This window comes from Pygocentrus nattereri, chromosome 6 (genome assembly GCF_015220715.1).
Source record: "Pygocentrus nattereri isolate fPygNat1 chromosome 6, fPygNat1.pri, whole genome shotgun sequence".
Lineage (NCBI taxonomy): Eukaryota > Metazoa > Chordata > Actinopteri > Characiformes > Serrasalmidae > Pygocentrus > Pygocentrus nattereri.
In genome coordinates this window covers 24,350,381-24,373,153 of record NC_051216.1, presented here as the reverse complement: position 1 = coordinate 24,373,153, position 22,773 = coordinate 24,350,381, and the positions used below count along the sequence as shown (strand labels likewise).

The 22,773-nt window shown below is 40.1% G+C and overlaps 1 protein-coding gene across 2 annotated transcripts; it reads left to right on the top strand.

Annotated features, from left to right (window-relative positions):
* Positions 1 to 14,354: 14,354 nt before the first annotated feature.
* Positions 14,355 to 20,958, top strand: lacc1 (laccase (multicopper oxidoreductase) domain containing 1). 2 transcript variants are annotated; one of them, XM_017710870.2, is made up of 6 exons: positions 14,355 to 15,188; positions 16,100 to 16,278; positions 16,616 to 16,781; positions 19,367 to 19,592; positions 19,942 to 20,151; positions 20,396 to 20,958. In XM_017710870.2, the coding sequence occupies exons 1-5, from the start codon at positions 14,651 to 14,653 to the stop codon at positions 20,108 to 20,110; spliced, it is 1,278 nt and encodes a 425-aa protein (XP_017566359.1). In that variant the 5' UTR covers positions 14,355 to 14,650; the 3' UTR covers positions 20,111 to 20,151; positions 20,396 to 20,958. The 2 variants fall into 2 exon arrangements, with proteins under 2 accessions (XP_017566359.1, XP_037395556.1); XM_037539659.1 differs by having other exon boundaries at positions 19,942 to 20,958.
* Positions 20,959 to 22,773: the final 1,815 nt, after the last annotated feature.

The following is a 22,773-nucleotide window of genomic DNA, read 5'->3' as shown; positions in this document are numbered from 1 at the left end:
AAGGACAGGCAAAACTGGTGGAGCTCCTTGGAGGTGCAAGGAAGCTTACAAACGCTCTGATTGCCAAAGTGAACGAGCAGTTTAAGGCAGCTCATCAAGCTGAGAGACAGCTCATTGACAGAGCTCAAAATGGGCAGAGAGATTGGAGAGCCGCATGCTGGAGCAGTTAGAGCTGCTTGGAGCAGTGCTGACAGAAGCTGAAGGAGAAGCAACAGTTGACCTCGACCTCGAGAAGGATAAAGAGCCCAAAAAGCAGAAGAAGGTCAAGACCATGAAGAAGCTTCTCTCTGCGATGTGGAGAAAGTAGTGAAATACTAAATAAACAAACAGCACATCTTCACCATCATCATGTGTGTTATCCTGAGTCTATCATTATCATGTGTGTTATCCTGAGTCTATCATTATCATGTGTGTTGTCCTGAGTCTATCATTATCATGTGTGTTTTCCTGAGTACATCATGATGTGTGTTATCCTAAGTCCATCATCATGATGTGTGTTATCCTGAGTCCATCATCATCATGTGTGTTATCCTGAATCTATCATCATCATGTCATTCTGAGTCTATCATCATCCTCATCATCATCATCATTATCATCATGGGTGTTGTCCTGAGTACATCATCATGTGTAACCTGAGTCCATCATCATCATCATCATCATCATCAAATATCTTGTCCTGAGTCCATCATCGTCAAATGTGTTGTCCTAAGTCATTCATCATCATGTGTATTGTCCTGAGTCCATCATCACGTGTGTTGTCCTGACTCCATCATCAAGTGTGTTATCCTGAGTCTATCATCATCATGTTTGTTATCCTGAGTCTATCATCATCATCACCACCATCACATATATTGTCCTGAGTTCATCATGTCAGACCATTTTGAAAGCTTTTACTGGTGAGTCAACATCTAGGAACCTGCAAGGTCATTTAAATAGTTTAAGCACAAACTGTGGCTTTTAGCAACTGCATCAATTAAAGTGGCATCTTAGCAGCTAATACCATTCAAGTTTGGAATTTAAGAACCCCATAAAACACACTGAGCCTTCTGTAACAGCTGACCATGTATAAAAAGGAGAAATCATGTCTGTCTTTATCTTTGCCAAATTTCCCATAGCAAATGTTATGTCTGGAAATAGTAAACCCCAACATGGCCTGCCAGATAACATTTTTTAGTTAGTAAAGATCTGCTATATTTTTTGCAGCTCCCTCCTATACTGACCTCCTTGATTCTCCTTCTCAGAATTCTTTCACAAGGGAATATTTCTGTGTTGACATAAAAAGGACAGTTCAATTGTACCTAACATAAGCAAGTAAAACCTCTTAATAAATAAAACTTTCACATATACACTTTTTTATTATACACTTTTATATGAGGTTTGTAACATGCATGAACTAGAATACATTAAAAAAAAATCATGTGTTGTCCGATAAAACTGCATTGCAGGTTCTGCAGGCTGCAATGCAGGAGGCTGTGGGGGTGATGGTGCAGGAAGCTGAAGTACTTGATGCTGTAGAGCTGACGCTGCAAGTAAATGATGCTGCAGAGCTGACAGTGGAGTCTGTCCCTGTACAGTTGTGCATGATGCAGGTGTCTGAGCCTGCAGGACTGACTGTGGTAGGTATCTGAGGCTGCAGGGCTGATGGTGCAGGTGTGTGATGCTGCGGGTCTGATATTGGTGGACTTGAGGCTGCAGTGCTGATGGCTGTAGGCCAGATGAGGCAGGGGCTGTGGTGTAGGTTCAGGAGACTGCAGTGCTGGAGGCTATAGAACTGATTGAGTGCTGAAGGTTGTAAGGCTGACAAGGCAGGTGCAAGAGGATTTAATATGTAGTATGTGTGTAGAACTGATTGTACAGGTGCATTACACTCTAGTACAGCAGATTTTGGGGCTAATGGATCAGATGGTATTGTAACTGCAGGTATTGCACAAATACATGCGATGGCTAATGGGCATCAAGGAGAAGTCAGACACCACACTTGAATATATTCTAATATCTTTGGAGTTTTTGAACAATACACTCATTGCCAATATAAATGGTTCTAAACAGCCTGCTTAGGTGCTTACAACTTTTACAACTGTGTATAAAATGTTATATCAGAACATCTATAGTATTTTTTTACAAATAGAAACAAACACCTCTGTTTGGACTTGTTCTTGTTTTAGACTGATTTACGTACATGATTACAACACATAATTTAAACAGCCAATAACCAATCCAGATTTTGGACTATATCTATCCGCCATTATCATTATCTAGTCTGCCATGCACATTCCATGGGTAAAGTAATATCCTGAAATGGTGGCACTGACCTCTTTAACTAACGATTTCTGTCATATGCACATTCAAATTACTAGAGAACTTACAACCTATTAGAATAAACAAATATAACAAAAACATACGTTTCATAGTTGCCAGTAATTTCTGAGTGGTTGTTTCACACCATTAGCTCTGTTTTTCCCCCCACTTGAGTTAGCTTAATATATCCTCACTAGACGTTTCTAGAAACGATTAACACCATTACTGCATTAGCTTATTTTTTGCAAACAACATAACTATTTTTAGCTTAAGATGTCTTTACTATAGCAATTCTAACAATATTGACCTGTATTTTCTAAATAGAGGGAGTAAGAGACTACGGATGAAACAAAAGTACAGTTTCCTCATAGATTGCTTCATCTTGAATAAGGATTATGGAGTTTTGGCTTCTTCATGCTCTGAATGTCCTGTAGTCAATTGTGTGCAGGTTGTTTAATTGCCAGTATCTCTTTGTTACAGTATGCAGTGTTTGAGTGCAGGAGCTGTAAGTTAAGGCCTATGTTATGCATTACGTAGGGAGTAGGGAGCCATGCGAGATTCAGGCATTGCATTGGATGGTATTAAATGGTTAAAAGTAATGAATTCTTTATTTGTGTGTTGAATTTAATGTTTTTTTTAATAATAACTACTGCCCAGATCAACAGATTTACATATAACACATAACTAATTTTACACCGTATTTTTATATGCAATTTACAGTTTCTTTTGGTGTTGAGTTTGCTGGACCTGGAAACCCTGGTTAATCCCTTTAACAAGTTAGGGTACATTAGTCTTAAAATGTAATGTGATGGTGCTTCTGTTAAGTTCAGTTTCAGCAAACAAAATCAAATTGTATTACTGAGCTTATTTAATGTGCTAACCTGGCAGTAATTGTAAAGCTGAAAGATGTAAGCTCTTGACAGAAGTACAAAGAGCTGCATGTGATTACTGCCATCAACCCGACAAGGGTAGTAATGAAAACCCATTGAAAATGTTTGGGGACTCTACTTAAACTGTAATTACAATTGCCTCAATCCAGAAAATGTTGATATTCTGGTTGTCTTGGCAAAAAAAATGTATATTAGTTTAGAAAAGATAACTGCATTTAAATCGATATTGCAATATTGGTCAGAAAAACTGCAATTAGATATTTTACCAATATCGTTCAAGCCTCACTACAGCTTGCACATACTATGATTCAAGACAATGTTTTTAGAAATTATCAGACAACAAAGTCTTAAAGGCTAGAGTTAAAATGACATAGAGCTGAGAAAAGTGTCAAATCAGTCACAAAAAGTCAGTAACTTCCAGTTGATCAGCTAATTCAGATATTAATACTACAATTACAGATGACAGCAGTAACAACAACAGTAAGCATAATTTCAGATTAATTTGCGTTTTACTTTACAATGGCATGCATGCTAAATTGACTTGAAAGTGCACAGGATGTTTCAGGTAACAGGGTAAAATGATAAAAGATAAATGTTTGATTTTCTTTTTCACAGGTGAGGCAGTGGTCACTGCTTTAATGGTAGCCAACAAGATCATTGAGAGATCCCACAGTGTCCAAAGCCTGGAGTTGTGGAATTGTCTTCCTTCAGATGTCTCCTAAGATGACTGTCATCTTTCTCAGACTTGATCTTTAAACTGTTATGTAGTGACGGTTAAGGGTGAGTGGACTGAGACTGTAGAAAACAAAAGTGCACTGTGATAATCAACAGTGACATGTCATTCTATGAGGTATTTAATGTGAGCATTGCAAATAATTAAAGTCCTAATCCTTAAAATACAAACCCCATTTCCAGAAAAGTTGGGACATTTTGTAAAAAATGATAAAAGAAAAATCTGTGATTTGTTATTCTCTTAATCTCTGTAAATCTCTCCTGACAAAAGTATAAAGAAAATATTTCCAATGTTGACCAACTTCCATCCATCCATCCATTTTCTAAGCCGCTTCTCCGTCAGGGTTGCGGGGGTGCTGGAGCCTATCCCAGCAGTCTTCGGGCGGAAGGCAGGATACACCCTGGACAGGTCACCAGGGCAGACAGACAGACACAGACAGTCACTCACACCTAGAGGCAATGTAGCACATCCAATTGGCCTGACTGCATGTCTTTGGACTGTGGGAGGAAACCGGAGAACCCGGAGTTCCCATGCAGAACATGCAAACTCCACACAGATAGGACCCTGGTCGCCAGGCCGGGGAATTGAACCCAGGCCCTCCTTGCTGTGAGGCGACAGCACTACCCACCACGCCACCGTGTTGACCAACTTTGACCAACCAATAATTTTTGAATCTAATGTCTGCAACACACTCAAAAAAAGTTGAGAGAGAAGCTTGTTTAAAACTCTGTTACATAGTTACAGTTACAGTTGTCCTACCCATTTTCTTTTATAATTTTTAAATATCTTCGAGAAGGGACGCTGTATCTCAGCTCCAAAGTGTGCAACATTACGCGAAAGTCCTGGTTCTCAACAACTGAGAAATGGCGTGCAGACTACTAGTCACTTAGCAACGCAGTCCCAACTGGCTAATAGTGAACGAAAAGGCAAACAGAGATTTAGCTAAGATGAACATTTGGAGACGAATGGACTTATTTGCATTTATAAGCACTGAACTGGTTTCCTGGAACGTTAAATCTGCAATGAGAGACTATCAAATATGCAAAAGTTGTGAAGATGAAGTCAGATTCTCCTTCAAATTCTCTCGTTTCACCTTAAATGGTGCTACAATTATGTTTGGCACCTCAGGCAGAATTTAAGGTGGAATGGGACATTTTGAACGAAGAAGCTGGCCAATGAGAAGCAACTTCAGCCTCATAAAACAGTCGAACGTTAAGAGGTATTTTATAAGAAACTCATCTACTTTTGAGGAAAGGTTTTCTGGCAAAGATGGGAAGAAAAGTGACTAAAGCTAAAAGCAGAGCAAAGTAAGTCTGTGTTTTCAATTATATTTTAGCCTATACTAGGACATTAGCACACACTGAGACATATCGAACACTAAATGTTGTGGCTCCCAAGGTGGTTAGATTTTTGTTGGAAGGATAAAAAGGCTCTTCTTAACAAATTTCGTTGTAACTCCAGACCTAACCTGGCTTTAATGCAGAGGGAGCCGGTCAGATTTCATGCTTATCCATGTGTGTTTTTGTTATGTGCCTGTCACAGAGTGTCCCGGCGCTGCACTTCTGCACTTCCAAGTTCGGACGGAGCTGTTAGTGAAATAAAAGTCGTTGGCTCATTTCAGGCGAGGTGACACCCTGTATGTGGAGTGCATTAGCTTCAGGTTAAGGGGTAGGCTTTTAGGCTATATATATTTTTCTATTTTACTGTTTATAAAGTGTATCATCAGTGTTGATTATTAAACGATAGAAGCGTTCGATAAACATGGATCCGTTTGAATGTTTTGCGTGAAGAACAGCTGCCGCTCAAATCTAACAAATGTTAACCTAGTTATCTACTTAGCGTTAGCTTGCTAATGTTAACACAAGGGTCAGCTGCTATTATTATATCTATTGCTAAGCTAAAATGCATGGCAGAGACAATCTGTTAATGTTACTAAAGCAGTAATTTGTCATTTTGTGGCAAATAATAAATAAAAAGCGATAATTTAGCTCTGATTTTCTCAACCACAGACTTGATGTTCAGCCACAAAATCACCAGGCACTGATGACCCTGTAATTTTGCTAATGTTAGGTCGCTAACTAGCTAGCTAGCTATTTGTTTGCAAGCTCAAATATACTGAGACGGTTTTGTGATTAACGGTTAACTGGCTAGCTAGTTATCACTGAGGTTAACTGAGGTTTGGTTAAAATCACCTAGTACATTAGCCGCATCTCTTGAGATCATATTAGCTAACAAACTAGATGTAACCAGATGTAAGTGACTTACCATGTCAGTCCGTTTGTCAGAAAATGAATGGAATTAAACTTATTTACATGAATTTGGACTAATACTATTTGCATGAAGAATAACCATTTACAACGACCTACTGAGTATTTCACTTTACTAGTGAATATTTTAATAAACAGACTAAAACACAATCTCAAACACGTTTTGCTACCAAAAAGTGTTTTCCAATCTAAAACAACCACCAACTAATCGAGAAAAATTACGGCTTCTGTCAGAATGTCAACGTTCCAAACTTGTGAGAGTCACCTTGGCACCTTTCAGTACTTAATGTGGTAAGAGAAGAGAAAGGAGGTCAAAATCATTGTGTGGTTTTGGTCTTTCTAAAGAAACTTACCCAGTCAAAATTGTTCACCACTGTAGTAATAGGAACCAGACATCTGTATGTCTATGCTACGAATATCATCATTTACTTAATTTACCTGTGTCCTGTAAGTTTTTATATGTCACACTGATAATGGTAAAATAGGGCTACATTTTGTTACAAGTACCAGAATTCCTGAAGTTGTGGTAAATAGTTGTGTCTACTTAGGAACAAGAAGTCAGTGAATGTGTTTATCAGAAAATGTTACCAAGATTAAATAAATATTTATGATTTTTTGAAGGCTTAAATCACTTTATCTGGGATTAAGTTGTAATATTAGTTCTGTACTGGATTAAATTTAAACACTACGCTATACAAATGGTATACACATATTTGGTAGGACTGCTTAATGGATAGGACAAATTTCATGTCCACCACCTAGAGGTGCTCCTTGCTCAGCCAGCAGCTACAGGCAATGCCATGGTTTTGGCCTAAAAGCCATAAGGCTCCGAGCTTCTCAGATAAAACTGAAAGTGTGAATGTTTTATAATATTTACTAAATTTTGAGTGTCTGCCAGTCATAGATTTAATTTGATTTTTGGAGGTAAAACAATGTTCAAGTTCAGCATTGTTTTTTACCAGGCTCAGAGACCTTGCTGTGGATTTTATCATTAGAGATTTAAAAAATAGGGTTTGAAAGCAGTATTGACAACTTTACTATTTTGTCCAATACATTTTTTAGGTCTACTTAGTTGTTAATTGTGGTTCTTATTAAAATTGAAGGGAAAGCCAGAACACTATGCCACTGTTAATCTGCAAAAAAATATTTACTAACGCATCCAAAATGGTTGTATTTGAAAGACTATGCATAAATACCATATACCGTATAAACTAGAAACCTCAGTAACCTTTATATTTCTTGATACAAATTTTTGCTCGGCTGTCAGCCAGATACTGTGCTCTTTTACTCATACTCATAAAAGTGACACTAATACCTGATATCACCTGATAACATGTGAGGTAAGCCTGGTGTACACTACTGCGTTAATGAACAAATGACTCTGGAAGTGAACAAGGACCTGCTCACACAGGAAAGTGTTATTGGTGACAGTCAGACATAAAGTCATTGGTCACTTTAAACAGTCTACCTTGGTAGATTCCTGCCAGGAATACAGTGCAATCGTAAACTGCAATTTTGGCCAGTTTTGAACGCACACAAACACGGTCACAATCACTTCCTTGATAAGGCTAAAATCACATAGGCTAACAAAATATAGGGGGAGTCCATGTCTGCTCGACAAGAAAGTCTGTATATGTGACAGTACTTAACATTGTACATTCACATTATGCAGAGAAACAAATGGAGTACAATCCTGTCATTTTTAGAACTACAAAGTGTATGGTAAGTAGGTTAGGTCTAATAAAGTGACCTGTGTGTGTATGTATGTACACGTCCTCTATAGAGATCACAATTCTACACATTTACACACAATCACTTTAACAAATATTTAACATCAAAACATAAAATATGGCACTTTTTGTTTTTTTTACTCAATATTTTAAATGATGCAGTTGAATAGAAATTTTCAGAAAATGCCATAGTTAAGTTTGTTCCTTGTAGAGAATGCGTATTTATTTTCACTTAGAAAATCAGCAATACTTGTCATTTGACCAGGGTGAGGCAGCCTTTCATTTGTTCCAGCAACATTTACGGCATGTGGCTGACACTCTTATCCAGAGCAACTTACAACTGGATCATTTTACGCAGGTAGGTGAAAGCTGTGTTAGGAGTCTTGCCCAAAAACTCTTATTGGTATAGTGTAGGGTATTTGTCCAAGCATTTACATTTGGCTGACGCTCTTATCCAGAGCAACTTACAATTTGATCATTTTACATAGGTAGGCCAAGGTGGTGTTAGGAGTCTTGCCCAAGGACTCTTATTGGTATAGTGTAGGGTGTTTGCCCAGGTGGCGATTGAACCCCAGTCTACAGTGTAGAAGGCAGAGGTGTTAACCACTACACTATCCCAACCCAAGCGGGGAATTGAACCCCAGTCTACAGTGTAGAAGAGGGGCAGTCATGGGCTGGAGGTTAGGGAACCAGCCTTGTGATTGGAAGGTTGCCAGTTCGATCCCCAGATCACATGAGCACATTACTGAGGTGTCCTTGAGGAAGACACCTAACCCCCAACTGCTCCCCAGGCGCTGCGGATTGGGCTGCCCAGCGCTCCGGTGTGTGTGCTCACTAGAGCGTATGTGGTGTTTCACTTCACTGATGGGTTAAATGCGGAGGTGAAAATGTCCCCATTGTGGGACTAATAAGGGTCTCTTAATCTTAAAGGTGTTACCCACTACACTACACATAAAGCTACATATGTTACAAATGTTTCACACTAGCACATCTCACTGGTCTATACTCCAAACCTTATGAGCTTCCATGGCTGCACTGCTCGGTGAGACAGCTGTCCAGATGTGAAGCTGGGCGCTGTGTTTACAGTGCGCTGCTGGAAGTGGGTGCTAAGCGACATCTGACGCAGCCGCTTAGCTGCTAGCTAACTGGCTTACATACGCTAACCTTACCTAACGCTGGCGCCTTCACTCGGCAGACTGACCCAGAAATGTAGAAAACGTGTACTCCAGCTAGTCAGTGGGTTATCAGCTGAAAAACGTCAGCAGGCAGGCGGAAGTCAGAGATGTAAGAGACTGGACGAGGTTTAACAGTCGCTAAATAAACAGGATAAAACGGGCCGCGTTAGCGACGCGTGTTCAGTTACTGTGAACGGCTCGAAACGGTCGCGTTTGGCTTTAAACGGAAGAACGGCGGAGAGCGCTCGCGCTCCAAAACCGAATGTACCGCGCACTGATTGGTCTGAAACTCCCGCCAGTCATTTGTTTGTCCTCCTATAGACCTTCTTTCCGGTTCGCACGTCTCTGCTATACTGAATGAACTGAGCTGTTTTGTTTTTGTTTGTTTGTTTGTTTGTTTTTTTATAATGGCAACTCTTGAAGTACATAAGACAGCTGTACTGGATTATTCACTGAGCATGACTGAAGAGGCCATGTCTTAATACATTAAAGTCAAAGTATGAAGTTGGACTTAAGTATGAAGTTGGACTAAAGAAATATCTATTTATTATGTAATTTTACGTGATAAAACAATATAGGTATTTATATTATATTATATTAATACAAATACATTTGACGATTATTGTTAGCGTTTTCCAAATACCTGGAGATGATCATTTTGAAAGTTAAACATAGTATATAAAAGAGTTTGTTCTCTCTTTCTGTTGGGCCAAATTAACAGTCCTAATGGTCTAATTTTGGGCAGCCCTAATCTAATTAAGAAAATAAATAGAAGTGTAGATGTTGAAGAGAGTGAACCAGATGCTTTTTTTTTTTTTTTTACATAAAGCTTTGGTTGTATGTAATATCTAAGTACATACCTAAATACTCAGGTTAGCTGTTAAGTACATTTATTTCCTATTAGTTCAAAGTTGTTTCATCCAGGTTCCTAGCTCGTTGTCTCTGGTTACAATTGTGCATTTGAAAATAGATCAAAGAGCAACGTTGTGTTAATAATGGCATGTTTTCTGCAAATGAGCAGTAGGCTGTTTCTTGAGAACATACTTGTTATATTCTCATTATATTTTACATTAGGGAGTGCTGTGGTAATCCTGGTAATCCTCTGTTGTAATATTCAGATTGGCAGGACCACAGGAATACCACACTCATACCACAGGACTTTCTGTAGTACAGCATTCTCTGGTCTCAACTGAACTGTCTTAAGACACAACATCTCTATACCTTAAGACAAAGTGATGTCTTAAGTCATGCCTCATCTTCAAGACACACAAAATAATTACTTCTTTGTCTTAAGACATGAACTTTCACAGCATGCATCTAGACCCCTTGGCTTTCGATATAAATTTGTATGGATGAAAATGCCTTGTTGATGTGAGAGGTCAGAAGAGAACGGGCAGACTGGTTCTAGATGATAGAAAGGCAACAGTAACTCAAATAACCACTTGTTATAACCAAGGAATGCAGAATACCATCTCTGAATGCACAACATGTCGAACCTTGAAGAAGATGGGCTACAGCAGCAGAGGACCACACCAGGTGCCACTCCTGTCAGCTAAGAACAAGAAACTGAGACTACAATTTGCATGGGCTCACCAAAATTAGACAATAGAAGATTGGAAAAATGTTGCCTGGTCTGAGGAGTCTCGATTTCAGTTGCAACATTCAGATGGTAGGGTCAGCAGTTTGTGTAAACAACACAAAAGCATGGATCCATTCTGCATTGTATCAACGGTTCAGGCTGGTGGTGGTGGTAGTGTAATGGTATGAGGGATATTTTCTTGGCACACTTTGGGCCCCTTAGTACCAACTGAGCATTGTTAAAGTGCCTACCTGAGTATTGCTGCTGACCATGTCCATCCCTTTATGACCACAGTGGTCTTTATGACCCATCTTCTGATGGCTACGTCCAGCAAGATAATGCACCATGTCACAAAGCTCATATCATCTTAAACTGGTTTCTTGAACATGACAATGAGTTCACTATACAATAGCCTCCACAGTCACCAGATGTCAATCCAATAGAGCAGTTTTGGGATGTGGTGGAACGGGAGATTCGCATCATAGATGTGCCGCCGACAATCTGCAGCAATTGTGTGATGCTATCATGTCAATATCGACCAAAATATCTGAGGAATGTTTCCAACACCTTGTTGAAAGTATGCCACGAAGAATTAAGGCAGTTCTGAAGGCAAAAGGGGGTCCAACCTTATACTTGCAAGGTGTACCTAATAAAGTGGCTGGTGAGTGTACACACACACACACACACACACACACACACACATATACATACATTATATATATATATATATATATATATATATATATATATATATATATATATATATATATACACTGCCCATAAAAATAAAGGGAACACTTAAACAACACAATATAACTCCAAGTAAATCAAACTTCTTTGAAATCAAACTGTCCACTTAGGAAGCAACACTGATTGACAATCAATTTCACAGCTGTTGTGCAAATGGAATAGACAACAGGTGGAAATTATTGGCAATTAGCAAGACACACTCAATAAAGGAGTGGTTCTGCAGGTGGGGACCACAGACCACTTCTCAGTACCTATGCTTTCTGGCTGATGTTTTGGTCACTTTTGAACGTGGGTGGTGCTTTCACACTCGCGGTAGCATGAGACGGACTCTACAACTCCCACAAGTGGCTCAGGTGGTGCAGCTCATCCAGGATGGCACATCAATGCGAGTTGTGGCAAGAAGGTTTGCTGTGTCTGTCAGCGTAGTGTCAAGAGGCTGGAGGTGCTACCAGGAGACAGGCCAGTACACCAGGAGACGTGGAGGAGGCTGTAGGAGGGCAACAACCCAGCAGCAGGACCGCTACCTCCACCTTTGTGCAAGGAGGAACAGGAGGAGCACTGCCAGAGCCCTGCAAAATGACCTCCAGCAGGCCACAAATGTGCATGTGTCTGCACAAATGGTTAGAAACCAACTCCATGAGGATGGTATGAGGGCCCGATGTCCACAGATGGGGGTTGTGCTCACAGCCCAACACTGTGCAGGACGCTTGGCATTTGCCAGAGAACACCAGGATTGGTAAATTCGCCACTGGTGCCCTGTGCTCTTCACAGATGAAAGCAGGTTCACACTGAGCACATGTGACAGACGTGACAGAGTCTGGAGATGCTGTGGAGAGCGATCTGCTGCCTGCAACATCCTTCAGCATGACCGGTTTGGCAGTGGGTCAGTAATGGTGTGGGGTGACATTTCTTCCGCACAGCCCTCCATGTGCTCGCCAGAGGTAGCCTGCCTGCCATTAGGTACCGAGATCCTTAGACCCCTTGTGAGACCATATGCTGGCGTGGTTGGCCCTGGGTTCCTCCTAATGCAGGACAATGCTAGACCTCATGTGGCTGGAGTGTGTCAGCAGTTGCTGCAAGATGAAGGCATTGAAGCTATGGACTGGCCCACCCGTTCCCCAGACCTGAATCCGATTGGGCACATCTGGGACATCATGTCTCGCTCCATCCACCAACATCACGTTGCACCACAGACTGTCCAGGAGTTGGCGGATGCTTTAGTACAGGTCTGGGAGAAGATCCCTCAGGAAACTATCCGCCACCTCATCAGGAGCATGCCCAGGCATTGTAGGGAGGTCATACAGGCACGTGGAGGCCACACACAATACTGAGCCTCATTTTGACTTGTTTTAAGGACATTACATCAAAGTTGTATCAGCCTATCGTGTGTTTTTCCACTTTAATTTTGTGTGTGACTCCAAATCCAGGCCTCCATTGGTTAATAAATTTTATTTCCATTGATGATTTTTGTGTGATTTTGTTGTCAGCACATTCAACTTTGTACAGAACAAAGTATTCAATGAGAATATTTCATTCATTCAGATCTAGGATGTGTTATTTGAGTGTTCCCTTTATTATTTTGAGCAGTGTATATATGTATATAAAAATCACTGCTGTCAGAACAAAAAACTAAATCTTGTATCTGCAAAATGATACATTTACAGAAGCAAAAAACATATACAGTATGCAACTATTTCTGTCTCTGAGTGATTCTTTTGTTCTGTCACCCATTTCCACCACTGAAATATGTTGTTTTGTATATCATACTCAATGCAACCAGTCCCTCAGTCTCTCCATCTCTGGTCTACAAGGTCCAGTCTATTGATAGATGGGCTAGAAGGGGGCCTAGATGGGCCACAGTCTGTGACTGTAAACCTAATAAGTTCACATATGTGATTCTGATAAAGTGACCAATGAGTGTAGCTAAAAAATAGGCCAGAGTCCAGCACAATTTGGATTTGAGGATTAACAGAATGCTGCATTCCTGTTTGTGTAGAAACAACAATTTTAACAAAACCATTTTGATTAACACAAAATTTCAACTTTTTCTTCTATGTTGTATATTTTATATGTTTTTACTGCATAAATATCAACTTGCTGGGGAATATAATCTTTGTTCAGCCTTGTTACTCTCTTCAATCTTGTTACACAGACTTCAACTCTGTGTTACAGAAAATCTCACCACTAGGCCAAGCAAACCGTCTGTGTTTAGTTCAATTCCTGGGACATCCCAGCACTGAGAACTGAGAGCAAAGTGTGTAAACTGGTTTAAGAGAGCGTGACTGTCGGCTGACTGTGGATTTTCCAAGAGAGAACAATGTGACACTTCTAGTCGGTTTACTATAGGATTTCCTCTTACTCAGGAACAAAGGAGCTGTACAGCTGCTGACATGACACAAAATATGTGAGAATCTCCAGCTGTTGCCCTTTACATGGCGTTGATACTTTTTACTAGCCTAATTTTTAAATAACACAAAAATAGGAAAACATTATGCAGAGGTTACTGAATAAGTCAAGGACTTTGAACTTATGCAGCTCCAAATACTGCATATCAAACACCTTACCGTAGTAAAAATACAAACATAAGATCACTAATATATTATCATTAAATATGTTCTTGTAAAACAACAGACTGTATTATTGAAACAGCAATAATAATGACAGCAATTTGTGACAGGCTAATGGTGAAAGTGAGCTCCACCGTGTTGTCAGGGTTCAGAAGGCCCGAGTCACTCCGATTAAACCGAAACTGGACGGCTAGAACGGCAGCGCTGCCCGGTGAAAGGAGGAGCTCACAAAACCGAGAAAGCTCGTCGTTTTCTAACTGGGATGAAGTCAAGAGGAGCGATATTTCTCCTCCGCTCCTGTGAGAGGCTGCGCGCGACGCTAGCTTCAGCACTTCGTGTTTTTTCTCGGAGGAATTTCCACTGAGGGCGGTCCGTGTTGCCGGAAGTGCGGACTCTACTGTATTTCAGACACAAGCGCTGAACGACAAGTTCCTCTTCTGTGAGGGTTTAAATATGATGTGAAAACCGCCACAGGACACGCGAGTACTGCACACCTGAAGATCAAATGGCCTAGAAACACCAGAACGGACGAACTGCTGCATTAGCCTAGCCCGGAGCTACGCAGCCCTTCTGCTGACTCTGTACAGATCAGTCCTGCGGATTCAGCCGCTTGTGTGAGGACAACTTTGAACCGCAGGGTAAAAGTCTGAGGTGTAGCTAGATGGCTCGGGTTGTTCTCGTGGATCTGCTTCACCCGCACTGCCCGCAGTACAGCCGGTGCGTCGAGCGGCGCGTCAGCAGGTTGCAAGAAGTGATTGGTAACAGCGCCGAGGAGCCCGTTTATCTCCTCCTTCACCAGCACACGCCCCGCAGCGGGGAAACGGAGAGTCTGTCCGAGGCGGCTGTTCTGGACAGATTCGTTCGTCTGAACAGGCGTGTACATGTTGTAATCAACAGGAGCGCAGCAGCCTCCCTTTACTCATTCAAACAGGCTGCGGACGCCCTGGACGCTACTGATGTCCAGGTCCTGACCTGCAGCCGTCGGCAGGCGGTCCTCCAGGTGTACCAGGAGCTCCTCTTCACACCTGTCTACAGTTTCCACTACCGCACTGTGTTTAACGACCTACACTGCCCGCTCGATGACCTGGCCCTCACCTGCTCTCAGCGCGCTGAAGTCAAGGACGAAATCAGCACGTTTCTACAGCGCCTTCCAGCGGTGAAGGGAGAAATTACAATTCTGAAATCTTCCATGATCTCAGGTAAATTTGAATAATTTTAACAATTAATGTCAGTCTTAGTCCGTTTTAATCATTGATTAATTTGTAAATGTAAACAGTGTACATTTACCTAACTAAACAATAATATGTAGGTTAATATGTATATGTATGTATTAGTATATGTAGTTCGAGCTGGGCAATATGACAATAGTTATTGTGACAAATGATGTCCCAAGATGTCCCAATATGCTTCTCTGAGTATAAAGTGGATGTGGTCAACATTTAAGCAACACTTCCCAACTGCATGTTTGATTACCAGGAGACCATAATAAGACCTGCTTATTTATTAGATTTTGCCCACCATAGTGTGGAAACTTCATATTGTGAAAACCTCTTGAAATATTGTAATTCATGAGCTGAACTTTTTGCCATATCATCCAGCTCTGTGTAGCATTTTTACTTTACTATTTTTTTTGCTTAACTTTGACCAATCCAAAGATACAGTATATTGGATATTCAAGGATGTAAGTCTTAAAAAAAGTCTTGTTTTAATTATTAGAAGGTTTACATTTTAAGGTGATGCCTACACCCCAGGTGAAAAAGAATCACTGTATATATTAAACTAAATCAGGACAGATGGCCCACCAAATCTATCCAGCCAATAGTGGTCCTGTGGTCAGAAACTGACAACTGATGAAGAGCTGGATGATGGCAGAACTAATAAAGTCAAACACACACAAAAAATAGATGGTTCAGGGATTGTGCAATCATGAACTGTATATGTATGAATTAAAGCATTCATGCTTAATGAAAAAAAGCATTACATTTAAATTTTAAAATTTGTACAGCAACCCTGATTTCCATATGCTTTGTTAAACTAGCTAGGTTCCTGTTTTTTTGCTGGACGAATATGATCTTTCATTCTGTTTTTTTTTTTTTCTGTTCTTCCAAAGATTGCTTTTCTCATGGTTTCACCACAAGAACAGGAGGGATCTCTTACATCAGCACCTTAAGCTCTCTGAACCTGTTCAGCAGCTCAAGGCGTAGAGACTCCAGTGCCGTGGTGGCAGAAAACCTTAGACGGCTCGGACTGCAGGCTGGCTTTCAGCCAAACCAGTTTCACCTTGCTAAGGTACACCTACTACCCCTGCACCAGTTTTACCTTTGAATGACAAATCCATGGAGCATAGGGAAATAAACTGCCTGTCAAATGGTACACAAATAAACTGCCTGTCAAATGGTACACAAATAAACTGCCTGTAAAATGGTACACAAATAAACTGCCTGTAAAATGGTTCTGGTTCAAGCTTTTGTTTGGCAATCTTACATAAACATAACTCAGCAATTAGTTACTCATTTAAAACCTGTTCATTCTGACTCAGTGGCCTAGCTCAGTGTTTTTGTCTTAACCAAGACAACAGGGTTTTTTTTTTCTGTACAAAATTTCCTGACCTTTTTTTGTCTGTCAGGTCAACCATGCCAGTGACGTGTGGGTAATGAGCAAGCCTGCACCCGAGAGCTATGATGCGATTGTGACAAATCAGCCAGGCATTGTCATAGCAGCACCAGGAGCTGACTGCATGCCACTGCTCTTCACTGATCCTGTGGCAAAGGTCATTGGAGCAGCACATGCAGGTGACTTTGATCCCCTCATGTTCCACTTTCTCCCCTACCTTTTCTTTCACTTCTGCATCTTAAAGTGAATAACAGCTTCTTTTTTGATGTTTGGAGTACATCCCCAATTCCAATGAATTGGGACGTTGTGTAAAACATAAAAACAGAATACGATGATTTGCAAATCCTTTTCAACCTATATTCAAGTGAATACACTACAAAGACAAGATAGTTAATGTTCAAATGGATAAACTTTATTGTTTTTTGCAAATATTCACTCATTTTGAATTTGATGCCTGCAACACGTTCCAAAGAAGTTGGACAGGGGCATGTTTACCACTGTGTTACATCACCTTTCCTTTTAACAACACTCAATAAGCGTTTGGGAACTGAGGACACTAATTGTTGAAGCTTTGTAGGTGGAATTCTTTCCCATTCTTGCTTGATGTACAACTTCAGTTGCTCAACAGTCCGGGGTCTCCGTTGTCGTATTTTGCGCTTCATAATGCACCACACATTTTCAATGGGAGACAGGTAGGCCAGTCTAGTACCCGCAATCTTTTACCACAAAGCCATGCTGTTGTAATACGTGCAGAATGTGGCTTGTCATTGTCTTGCTGAAATAAGCAGGGATGTCCCTGAAAAAGACGTTGCTTGGATGGCAGCATATGTTGCTCCAAAACCTGTATGTACCTTTCCATGGGCACTAACACACCCCCACACCATCAGAGATGCTGGCTTTTGAACTTTGCGCTGATAACAATCCAGACAGTGCTTTTCCTCTTTGGCCCAGAGGACACGACGTCCGTGATTTCCAAAAACAATTTGAAATGTGGACTCGTCAGACCACAGGACACTTTTCCACTTTGCGTCAGTCCATCTCAGATGAGCTCCGGCCCAGAGAAGCCAGCGGTGTTTCTGGGTGTTGTTTATATTTGGCTTTCGCTTTGCATGGCAGAGTTGTAACTTGCCCTTGTAGATGGAGCGACGAACTGAGTTCACTGACACTGGTTTTCTGAAGTGTTCCTGAGCCCATGTGGTAATATCCGTTATAGAATGATGCCAGTTTTTAATGCAGTGCCGCCTGAGGGATCAAAGGTCACGGGCATTCAATGTTGGTTTTCTGCCTTGCCGCTTACTTGCAGAGATTTCTCCAGATTCTCTGAATCTTTTGATGATATTATGGACTGTAGATGATGAAATCCCTAAATTCCTTGCACTTGCACGTTGAGAAACGTCGTTTTTAACCTGTTGGACTATTTGCTCACACAGTTGTTCACAAAGTGGTGAACCTCACCCATCCTTGCTTGTGAACGACTGAGCCTTTCAGTGATGCTCCCTTTACACCCAATCATGACACTCACCTGCTTCCAATTAACCTGTTCACCTGTGGAATGTTCGTAAACAGGCATTTTTTGAGCATTCCTCAACTTTCCCAGTCTTTTGTTGCCCCTGTCCCAACTTCTTTGGCACTTGTTGCAGGCATCAAATTCAAAATGAGTAAATATTTGCAAAAAACAATAAAGTTTATCCGTTTGAACATTAAATATCTTGTCTTTGTAGTGTATTCAATTGAATATAGGTTGAAAAGGATTTGCAAATCATCGTATTCTGTTTTTATTTGTTTTACACAACGTCCGAACTTCATTGGAATTGGGGTTGTATATGCTGTTTTCCTGTGTGCAGCTCCAACAGTTATACCTGTAGAGAGATCTTATTAGGTGGATTAACTCTCGCCCCTCACTTAGATATTAATTCTCTCTGTTCTGTCTAGCAGGGCTGTTAGTACAGGCATATACAATAAACACATTCTTCTTATTTCTCTTCTGATGATGTATGGCAATTGCACTGGGTGCTGTGTAAGTGCATGTACCAACAAGTGTTATCATTAGTTACAAAAGCTCAACAGTGATGTAAAGAAATTAATTTCACCTCTATGTTGCCGAACTTCTCAATTGCCCCCTTTCTCATTGAGCAACAGGCCAACTAGTCTAGCACCTGGTTCAAGTGGTACTTGTTAAGACTGAATCTTATTTCTTTGGAGTAAGTGTAATTTTTAAAATGATTATTATAGCTATAAGCCTTCTTCAGATCAGAGTGAACACTTGAGGGAGCATAAATATGTATTATTTATTTATATTTAAATGTTTGTGCTTATATCAGCATATGGAGCAGTAAGAGAGTGTTTGGATTCTCTGATGACAAGCAACATTTCCACTTCACTCTTGGTCTTAAGGAAGTAAACCAAAACAACACATTCAGTATTTTAAACAAACCAAAATACATGATGTTCAGAAAGTATTGAAATCAAGCTGAAGCAAAATCCAGGCCCGCTGTGAGCATGTTCTTTGTGAATTGTTTCAGTTGGAATTAGCATTCCAAAATTCACAGATTTTTATTTCATTGTTTAGTCTTTAAGAATGCTGTTTTCCAGGTTTTACTGTACAGTTACAATTGGGGTTTGGGGTGTGTTCTTACCAGCAAATATTTCATAATTGTTTAATGAGAGATTAAATTTCTTTTGCTGTACAATTCTGTCGAATGATGGAAAGCATGCCTCCAGGACCGCTCAAACTTGAATATGATGCTGTTTTGGCTCTGTACAGGCTGGAGGGGTACCCTAATGGGGATTGCCATGGCAACAGTGAATGCCATGGTGCTCGAGTTTGGCAGCAAGCTTGTTAATATAGTGGCTGTGATTGGGCCTTCTGTTGGGCCCTGCTGTTTCACTATGGAACAAGACTCAGCCAGAAATTTCCAGGCCATCCATCCGGACTGTGTTAGAAACATGGACTCACGCAGGCCTTATGTTGACATCAGGCTTGCTACCAGGTAAAAAATAAAGGTTGAGCTTCAAAGCTATTAATATTTGTACTGGAGACCTAGTATGTTGATTTTATTGAAAGGCTACCTCTAATACAGACCATGCAGTTTTCTAAAACTATTTTAGTAAATTGCAAAACCTGTACGATTTTACATACTTTAAAGGTGATTGATGAGATGTAATAAATACCACTATAGCAATACTGCCAAAAAAATGATGTGTCCATATTTAAATTAAAAAGAAAAATATGCATCTTTGCTAGATCAACCTGTACATCTTATTGGCACAGAATAATGTTTTTGATGATTTTGTATGTCACTTTACTGAAGTATATCCCACTCAAACATGTGTTTTTAGAATCCTCCTGGAGAGAGGTGGGCTTCTCCCAGAGCACATCCATGATGACACAGTGACACACCAACCCAACCTCACTCTGTGCACCTCCTGCCTCCCTGATTCCTTTTTCTCCCATGTTAGAGATGGCGTCAACTTTGGCACTCAAGTCGGCTTCCTGTGGATCAAATAACCCCTGGAATTAAACAGTCTGACCATTAGGACCAACACAGTGTAAGGAACCATTAGAATAGTATAAAAAAGTGTCATGGTGCTTGACAAATCAACATCTTACCTTTGTTATGCTTGCTAAGCACTACACAGGATTTACCATAACTTTCTTACCAGGATTAACTTTTATTAATATAGAACATTTGAATATTGAACTGTTGTCGCTTCTGGTTACAGCTTGGCTACAATTCTTTAAATAATCATTAGAAATGCTACATCGGCCTTACTTACCTTTTGTTTGACCTAGGAAAAAAGCTCTTTATGAAGACTGAAACCATTGCTGATGCAGCTCTTCAGGGAGAATTTGATTACCTCCATGTACACCTATCACTCAACGACTGCACAACAGCCTCCCTTCACTCATCCAGACAAACTACAAACACTCTGCACATTACTCATGTCCACGTAATGACTTTCCGTCACAGAGAAACAGGACTAAAGCTTCTCTTCGCTATGATAGACAGCCTTGGTGTCCTCGCCTTAACTCAGATTACTGACATCAAGAATGAGCCACATTTTCAAAACATGTTGCCAGACATGGCTTATTTCACTTCTCCGGTAAAATATAGGAGGTGATTCACTGTGTCTTAATAGAGACTGATGATTGCTTTTCTTATTGATATTTCCTTGTTCTGTTCCTTAGTTCTATGTTGTCTTCTCCCATTACTTTCATATCTAACATATCCTAGCAACACCTGCTTGCCTTTACATATGTAATGATGTTGTGGAATGTATTCATTTTCACCAAAGCTTGGCAATGTGTTTACAAGAATTGTTTGAATTAAGCAAGCTTAAAAGTGTGATAATTGAGAATTCTGGGGAAAAGGTGTTTACTTGACAAACTGTAAATCAGTTCAGCAGTAGGGGAGAGCATTTGCACTTTTCCAGTTTGTATTCCAAATTTCAGAAGTTCTTGAAAGAAAGAGTAATTGAAGCATTCAGAGTGTTTTGATGGATGCTTTGCACTGTTGCGCATATATATATATATATATATATATATATATATATATATATATATATATATATATATATATATATATATATATATATAAAATGTGTGTGTGTGTGTGTGTGTGTGTGTGTCATGTTAACAGTAGATTTATTTGACATACTATGCTGCGTTTTACTCCATACTGCGGTGTGGATAAAATATTGCATAATGTTAGAAGATATTAAAATATATCCTTTAAGTCAAAATGACTGAGGGGTCAACCAACTGCAAACAGTACTTCATGCAGCTACATTGGACAGTATGTCGGGGGGCATTCTCCATTAGCAGAGGTAGACTGAGAGCTGAAGAGCTAAAAATCCATCCATCCATCCATCCATCCATCCATCCATCCATCCATCCATCCATTTTCTAAGCCGCTTTTCTGTCAGGGTCGCGGGAGAGATAAAAATATTGATGTTTTATGGGGCACTTTCTACTGGGTGGTGGTTGTCCCAAACTCTAACCCCTAAATTTCATGAACTTGTGAACTTTATTTTTTTTTGCATTTTTTTCAATATTTCTTTTAAACTGAAAGATTTAAGATTGTACCGCGACCCTATCTGGACTAAGTGGTTAAGGATGATGATGATTTAAGATTGTAAGAGGTAGATTTATTATGAGCTTACTTTTTAAATAAATAGCTTATTTTTTAATATATATATATTTCATGTTTTCATGTCACTACCAAAGCACATAATTTTAATCCAGAGGTGGAGCCTTATTTTAGCCACTGTCCTGCATTTGGGAGCAGGAAATGAGACTGCATCCCCCAGTTAGACCCCATTGTTTTGAAGTAAATGTTAAAAGTGTATAACCTTAATGATTATCTCTACTGAAACACATATTTCCTGCAATTAAGTGAACTATTATGATTTCTGTGTCTGTAACTGTTCAAAGCTGTGTTTGCTAGTTTTGTATACTGGCTAGTGTTTTTGAGTTTTGAGTCAAAATTAGCTGAAGTTTCACTACCTAAACAGTTACAGTTGTGTTGGGATTGGTTTGTTAGTGACAAAATTGAATGTTCAAACATTTGCTGTGTCATTCAAAGCAAAAATATTTTAAAATCCAAGTCAATTAAAAGTCAACTCTGATTTTGAACCACTTTGGTAGAAAGATAAAAAAACTGAATATTTGCAGCTTTTTCTGACTAATGTACATGATGCTTATGAACAAGTAATGCTGATGAAACCTGAACCTCATATATGATACTTTATTTGGCTTGCTGTATTCACCTCTTCTGCCCAGCCTGGAAGGGTACCATCATGGCAGTTTGTAGGGATGCAGGCTGTAGTGACTGTGATTGAGCCTCCTGTTGAGCCCTGCTGACTCACTCTACAACTAAACCCAGCCAGAACGTTCCAGGCCGGACTCATGGAGTCACACAGGGCTTTAATGGCAGGCTTGCCACCAGGTGAAAATAAAGGTTAATCTTTGAAAACCTGAATGACAAAGGCTGTACTCTGGAGACCTATAATATTGATTTCCTATGAGAGGACATTTGTTCATACAGGCCATGCAATTTCCTAAAGCTGTTCACAGTGATGGAAAACCTCTGTTAGAGCAAAATGACTGGATGTAGGGAATGTCATCATAGCTATAGTAGCAAAACTCTCAAGAAAAGATACATGCACCTA